Below are 7,500 nucleotides of genomic sequence, written 5' to 3'. Positions count from 1 at the left end.
GGTTGCATTTGATTTCGGTCGCGTAAAGTACCTGACTTGTTTCTCGGCAGTATGTCACACTCTGAAATTTCTCAAGCTGTTCTTAATGGGAAGAAATTCCTACACGATAGAAAAACACTGCTTCTAGGTATAAGCCCTGGCAATCCGTATTACTATCGTTCGGATGTTTTGGAGCGACTTTTTGATTTTGCAAAACAGAGTGCAGATAAGGTAAGGTAACTGCCTATTACAGTCAACTTTAAATAGTGCTTATCTGGAGTGAGCACGTTTTCGCGGTCGTTTTAATTTATTGTATAAATTAACTTACTACTCTCCAGGTACTCGTCTTCATCCCAGACAAGATATTGGAGCATAATTTTCGTGCGGTAGGATCGAAAAACCCGGAGAGATCGGCTCACGTCAAAGCCAACCGCTTGAGGAACAAATGCGATGCAGCGATTAAAAGCAGTGGATTTTCCGAAGCATCTTACAGTTATATCAGATGGATGGAAGAAGTAGAAACATGCCCGAAATACCTTGAAGCCTACAGACGCCTCCAGCAGCTGTACCAAGCGAATGAAGGCTTTAGAACCGAAATAAGCCGGTCCACTGAGATGGCCTTGAGATGTCTCCAAAATGGCCGAGAAAAAGCTGTAGAAAGCTCCAACAAGGAAAACGAAGACGGAAATGCACTTGATCTACAAGAGGGAGAGAAATATCTATTGAAAGAACTTGCCTTTCTTGAGGCAGTTCCTAACATTTATGAAAGTTGTCAAGAGTTTGTCTTGGTGTACCACCGTTCTTGGCCAGTACTAGAAAAGTACATGAATGGTGCGTACGATGACAAAGTAAAGCCCTTTCTAGGATTTGTAATCCTTCCTCTATGATAAGCAATTATGTTACACCGTTTTCCTTTGGTTTATTTTTTTGTCATTTAGGAATTAGTGTAATTGGTTTTTTTTTTTCGATTGATCTGATGCTCTAGTCGCCATCATGCCTTATACTGCGCAGCCGAAAAAGAATGCGGAGATGGCGCCGAGATGTTAAAGCGTTAATCGTGCTGCACAAGGGAGAGGACGCATGTAGAGTTGTTCTTCACCGTTCCATTTCATCGGCGACTACTTCTATAATGTTCATTCAATTTTAACTTAAGTATCACTATTGTATTCCAACTGCTCATATGAAAAATAACAAATATTTAACGTCTCAGGGATTCTTGTTTTATATCCAAAAAATCGCTAATTAAATTCCTTCTTTATGAAGCAGAAGCATAATAAATTTGTTAATTAAACAGATTTAAACATTGTGTTTGACGTTATTGTATATCATTCCGGTTAATATCCTTTCAGCAAGCTTTAAATTGAAGGAATCGAAATTAATTGTCTTAACGCCGAAAGTTGGCCAATACACAAATTCCTTCGTTTTTCAAATTTCCTTAAGTTACGGGTGAGGCGGTATTCTTTCGTTTTCCAACGTTCGCTCAATCTTTTTGGTTGACCAAATGTAGTGACCGCTAATTTCCCTTTCGTACTCGGAAGCGATGCCATTTTTGACGGCCGATGCCATTCTTATTAACCAAGCCTTTTTTTCGGTTAGCTTTCAATGAATTGTTAGGATTACAGGGCTGCAAAGAACGGCCGGTCAAAAATAGGTTTTGTCCAGTCAAATCCTTAGATGGCCGGACAATTTGTACGTAGGAGCAAGGGTGGCACAGTTGGTTAGTGCGCGGCTTTGGTGCAACAGGTCCCGAGTTCGATCCCCGGATCTCACATCCTTGTTTCGACTTCTTTCCTTTCAGTGCAGTCTAAGTAGCTTTAAGTACCCTTAAAACGGAGCACTGATGGATAGAGCGGGGTAAAATGAGCACAAAGTCGGCTTCCTGGGAGAATACTCTCTAGAGAGTAAAGGAACTTCCGGCGTTAAACAAGGTGTACCTTTACCTTTGTCCGGGCGTTCACGCTGGTAGAGAAAAAATTTAAGAGTTTCAATTTTTGAATATTTAAAGCTTCAATATTATTGGCGTTTGTGAAAAAGGAGGGGAAAAGAAAGGATACTTAACTACCAGACCAAGAACTTTTAATAAATGATTCGTAGTAGTCATAAAATTTTCGGCTTTCGTTGCACATATTCGCTTTGTCATTCACCAAGTCGTCACCGCAAATTAGCGGGTCTTACATATGTCAGTTAGCTTGTATTATGATGAAAATCAACTAGATTGCAAGCCTCTGTAAATTTCAAGTTTTTAAGTGATATACGCTGCTTAAATCTAGTCCTAGATTAAGTATTTTTTTCCCTCACTTGCAAACGACAAACTTAACAGTGAAAATTGTTCTAAGCCTCGTCCAAATGGCATCGCTTGTTTACGAAAGGGAAAATTGCGTAGTCACCCATGTTTGCCTTTTTCCGCTTACAATTTTACATATGAGCTGCCGTTTCGAAGGAATCTTCTGCGTGCCATTAACATTTGTTGGTTGTGTCGAAAAATCCACCCATCTGAGCTAACAGTTGACGTTTGGACCCAGTTGAGCATCAGTCAATAAAAGGCTGTGTCACGTTTTGTAAGTGAGGGAACAACGAAAAAGCCGTAACAAGGCCACTAGTTTTACACAAACCCTTCGTGCTCAAAGTATGCTTGGAAACTTTCTGTTTTTTCTTTCTATCGACCCTTTAGATTCTTAAAAAAAAAAAAAAAAAAAAAAAAAAAAAAAAAAAAAATTAAGTCATTCAAGTCCTTAAATAATTGATTACATTAACGGGAAAGTTATTTTTGCAACTCATCCTTTCTTTCTGGGAAATGTTAATTCCCTCTGGATGATTCAAGTGACAAATTTTTGATGTAACCCCGGTGCAGCATAGTTCCAGTAATCGAATTATTCAGCCGCAATTTTAAAATATACAAATATAAATATAAAATCAAATATATAATATTTTCCGAGAATCATGTGGCATATAGGAATGTCCGCCTATATGATGCCCCGGTATGATGCCTATTGTTTGACGTCAACTAAACTTATTCAACAAGTTCCTGGTCACGAGCAAATCTTCTGATCTTTTATTTGGTTGATACCAGTTGCATCCTGTGGGCGGACATTCTCACAGCCCATGTGATTCTCGGAAAATATACGCATTCTTCTTTCGTTTTTCATGCGGTAATGTATATGTGCAGTTGAATGCAGCTGTACATGGATCCACTCTGAATACAGCAGTCATCTATACTTCATCGGCGCTATGTCAATTCCGTGGAAACTTTATTTGACCTGCTGGTTTCTCGGTGCCTCTGTCCAAAGCGCTGTATTTTTTAGCTTTAATGCTGTGGATTACTTTAATTATTTCTTTCCTGAAAACTACAAACCTGAAGTGTACATTGGCGTAGTTGTCGGTGTGGGAGCAACATTGGGCTCGTTCTTAACAGTAACTTTCCAACCCAAGTCGAGCCACTTGACTGTACTGGTCATCACACAGATCATTTCGGCACTGCTGCTGGTCGTTGAAGTAGTTATCGTACCTATCGATGTGATGAAGACATCCGCAAGATTTGGCGTTATCTTGGCTGTAATATTTGCGGCCACTGTTGTACAAAATGTCGGCGGAGGTGCTCTCTACAGTTTTGTTGGCGAGCACTTCCCGAAATTCGGAATCCACGCTGCTCAGTCTGGAGGCGTATGCGCTTTCGCAGCAACTTTTGTGATTCGTTGTATTTCTAAGGGTTCGTTTGAGCACCTTAAAGACAGAGATCGCGGGTTTCGACTCAGCGGTTACTTGTTTGTTGCTTTGGTGGACCTTATTATCCTCTTGGCCTGCTGTTTGTTACCCATTCTGCGGATGTACGTTCTTGGGGAGGGGAGGATAGTCAAAACCCTGGAAACAACGCCATTGATTGGTGAGAAAGCTGAACTGATACGCGTTTCACGCAAAGAGGTTATACGAAAGAACTGGGCTGTAATCACAACAATTTGCCTTACGCTAGTCATATCCAATTCCTTATTTCCAGGCATCACCTCACAGTTCCACGGAAACTACAACTGCTCATCTGGCTCACATCCGACCACGGCAAACCATAGTGCGACATCTTCTTCACTTGAGGGCAGCGCTCCGAAGACAAACGACAAGACGGGATGGTTTGTCGTCGTCCTCTTTGGCTTCTACTCCGTAGCAGATGCTATCGGTAAAAATTTGCCCATCTTCGGAATTATCTACAACAAAACTTCAATCCTTTGTAATTGTCTGATTCAACTTGTCATAGCCATACCGATCTTGTTAATCTACTTTGAGCCATGTTACGCCGGCCTGCAAGAAAACTGGGTGGCTTATCTAACGGTCGGTCTTCTGGGACTCATCAATGGGTACGGCTTATGTGCTGGAATGATGCTTCTGGCTCCTGGAATATCAGGCAACAAACACGAGGAAAGTCTAGCGACGAACATTGGCTACATGTTTTTGCAGTTAGGAATTCTACTGGGCATGGGCGCAAATGTGTTCCTTGTCGACTACGTTTTTGAAGTCCTTGTGGCCCGGCCGGGATAGTCACTAAAAGAGCGTTCACTTTTTAACTTTTTTTTTGAGGGCATAGTACTTTTGAGTAGCCTACCTCTCATTTAAATTTTGCCGTGAGTTAAAAAAATGTTATTGTGAATCAAATATTCCAAACTCAACTCTTCTGACAACTTTGACACTGTACGAATTTTCATATTTGATAATACATCAAAACGTCGAAAAAAAGTACTCTTAATATTTCTTATTATATGCCCTAACAAGCCACTAACCGACCGATTGTGAATTGACGGTAAATGAATCATATGAGATGTTATGACAATAACACTTCAAGTGCCGATGAAACCTTATGACGATAAAGCTTCTGTGTGGAGATTTGAAGGCGAAAGTCGCTAGTTTCAGACGGTTCGCTGACGACCTCCGTCTTCATTGAGCGACATCCAAAACAATGCCTCAATAGCACTTATTCAGTGGCACCCATGCACTGACCAAATTACGTAATATGGTTTCAACAATGCTTTAAAAGCTCAGTCGTTTAGACTACGTTTATACTAGGGGGAAAGTTTCCGGATTTGTAAATGTTTCCGGATTCATCAAATTTAGAGGATTCGGATTCGTGCATGTTTACATTGAAACCATTCTAGGGTGTACAACAGTTTACACTAACTCAATGAATCCGGTTTCTAAGCGCTGTTTCATTACTCAAAATGGCATCCAAAGCCAAAATCAGAAAATACAAGCCGTTGAATTAGACTGATAATGGCGAACTTTTACTGGGAGTCGTTCGATCTTACTCACCACAACAAGATTTTGAAGGAGTCCGTGAACAGAAGATATGAAGACTTACCAAGTGAATTTGTATCTCAGTATGAAGAGTTCCCACAGAGTACCAATCTCCTTCCTCGAGAGAGATGCCGTAGATTCTACTAACTACCCCGCCATCTTGTGCAAACGCAACCCAGAAGGATCGCAAGCGGGATAAGACCATCCGGATTCGTAGGATAACCCTTTTACATGAAACGAAAAGTTTTAGATTCAAAGTATTCGGCTACAAAGTTTCAACTTTGGATTCCGGATTCAAAACGTTCCGGATTCGTGACGAATCTGGGAATTTTTCATACCGTATTCATGTTTTACGGGTAAACACCAAAACGAATCCGGTGTCACAGGGTTTTGTGTTCCCCGAACAATGGGCACTAGTGCTGTGTGTTCCCCCTTCCCTACAAATAGAACATGTCAGTGCTAGTATTTTTTTTACAGGTCATTGTTTTACCAGTACAGAAAGTATCCTAAACATGCATTAAAGCTAGCTTTAGGACTAATTAGGCCTAAACAAAAGTTTTTAGGCCAAAGGTTAACCTTTGTGAATGTTTAGGATACTTTCTGCATGTATTCATATTCCAGTATCATATTTATCGTTATGGCGTGATTAATTTCCTTTATTTTCATATTTCTTTCTGTTTGGTTGTACTTTGAAGTCGGACATCTTGAAGGGAACACGTAGAACTGAAATGTTCTAGGGAAGGGGGAACACACAGCACTGGTGCCTAGTGTTCGGGGGAACACAAAACGTTGTAACGCCGGTACTAAAACGTTCCGGATTAGTCATGAATCCGGAAACGTTTGTACTAGTGTAAACTTTAGTTCTGTAAAAAATTCAAGGTGCTTCGATCGTCCGAAACTTCCAGCTGTGGTGACGGGTCTGATCATAAACTTCACATCACGCACTCGTCCTTTTTTGCCCCGAAAATTTTAGAGGACGTTTGCCTTAAAATATGATTTTCAAACAAAATTTGGCGAAAATGATACAAGTTATAAATCTTCAAATTTTATGCTATTTAGTTTTCAATCTCACAGTTGACTATTACTCAGCTCAGTAAAATTCTAGCGTTCTTCAATGTGCATGGTTTCGAAATTTCTACGCACTCTCGGTGTAACAGTCGATGAGAATTTAAACTTTGTATACCATATATTGGTCTCCTGAGTCTCCGCGAACAATGATTTGCCAAAATATTGTCCACCGTTTTCAAAACATTAACCAGCGAAGCAGGATCTGTCTGTTTACGTGATCTTGTAACTGTAAGGCGTCCAAGTATAAACTCAAAGGTACCACAATAGTGGACCTTCCAAAAGTGAAATCTACAGGTTGCGGCTTAAGATCACGGTGATACATTGCACCGAAATTGTGGAGTTCTATACCAGAAGAAACCAGGAATATTCAGTAAATTTAGAACCCCATAGACCTAATCGGCTAACTCAATGTTGTACCCAATTCAAACCCTTTGGGAATAAAACGTTTTGTTCCAGGTATTTCCATATCATTTAAATATGAATGCTAAATTATCATGCAAATACAATACACGAAGAATCTTAGTCCCGGGAGATTTGAATTGGGTACAACATTGAGTTAGCCGATTAGGTCTATTGCTGGTTTTCACTCACGTGATCAACAGCCATGTTTTTCAACGAAAACAAAAGGAAGCATTTGCATAATAATAGAGTTAATTTCCCGGAGGATTTGGTCGGGGCACCAACATGGCCGCCTTTTCTTTGTTTTGGGCACCAACATGGCGGTCGTGACGTCATGTGAAAACCAAGAATTGGTGGAATGACGCGAGATTTTGAAGAACAATCTAAAAACACTAAATCTCACGGGACTATGAGTGTGAGACTATTTCTGCTCTTTTTATAATTTTTATGCCTTCCATGTTAGACAATATCTTGTACATCATTATAACTTGTCAGACTTCTTAATTCTTAGTTTTCTTTTATACAATTCCAAGAAGTTTTTATTTTTGCATGTTTATCTTTATTGTTTCGTGGTGTACCTGGAAGCTAGCTTTTTGTAGCAAGAGATTATGATACTCTCTTGTTGTAGCTAAGTGTACTGGCCACGTTAATAAAGTGATTGATTGAAATCGGGTTGTATGAACTACAATAAACGCTTAATATCAGAAGATCATCTCACATCATTGATCACTTCTGTGATGATATCCAATAGAAAAACGGTACTTCGGTTACAAACTGGTT

General features: G+C 40.0%; 2 protein-coding genes across 2 annotated transcripts in view; both read left to right on the top strand.

The window, feature by feature from the left end:
• Nucleotides 1-1,276, top strand: part of LOC138016524 (cyclo(L-leucyl-L-leucyl) synthase-like) — a 1,385-nt gene extending 109 nt beyond the window's left edge. The window contains exons 1-2 of the mRNA XM_068863688.1: nt 1-210; nt 318-1,276. The exon at nt 1-210 is cut by the window's left edge and continues 109 nt beyond it. Coding sequence (XP_068719789.1) covers nt 52-210; nt 318-866 — 708 coding nt within the window. The 5' untranslated portion in view covers nt 1-51 and the 3' untranslated portion in view covers nt 867-1,276. The remainder of the gene's footprint in view (nt 211-317) is intronic.
• Nucleotides 1,277-3,070: 1,794 nt separating this feature from the next.
• The window catches only part of LOC138015661 (uncharacterized), a 4,446-nt gene continuing 16 nt past the window's right edge, over nt 3,071-7,500 (top strand). The window contains exon 1 of the mRNA XM_068862755.1: nt 3,071-7,500. This exon is cut by the window's right edge and continues 16 nt beyond it. Coding sequence (XP_068718856.1) covers nt 3,208-4,503 — 1,296 coding nt within the window. The 5' untranslated portion in view covers nt 3,071-3,207 and the 3' untranslated portion in view covers nt 4,504-7,500.

This window comes from Montipora capricornis, chromosome 9 (assembly GCF_036669925.1).
Source record: "Montipora capricornis isolate CH-2021 chromosome 9, ASM3666992v2, whole genome shotgun sequence".
Lineage (NCBI taxonomy): Eukaryota > Metazoa > Cnidaria > Anthozoa > Scleractinia > Acroporidae > Montipora > Montipora capricornis.
Note: the sequence above shows the minus strand (reverse complement) of the source record. Positions and strands in the feature narration are given on the sequence as shown.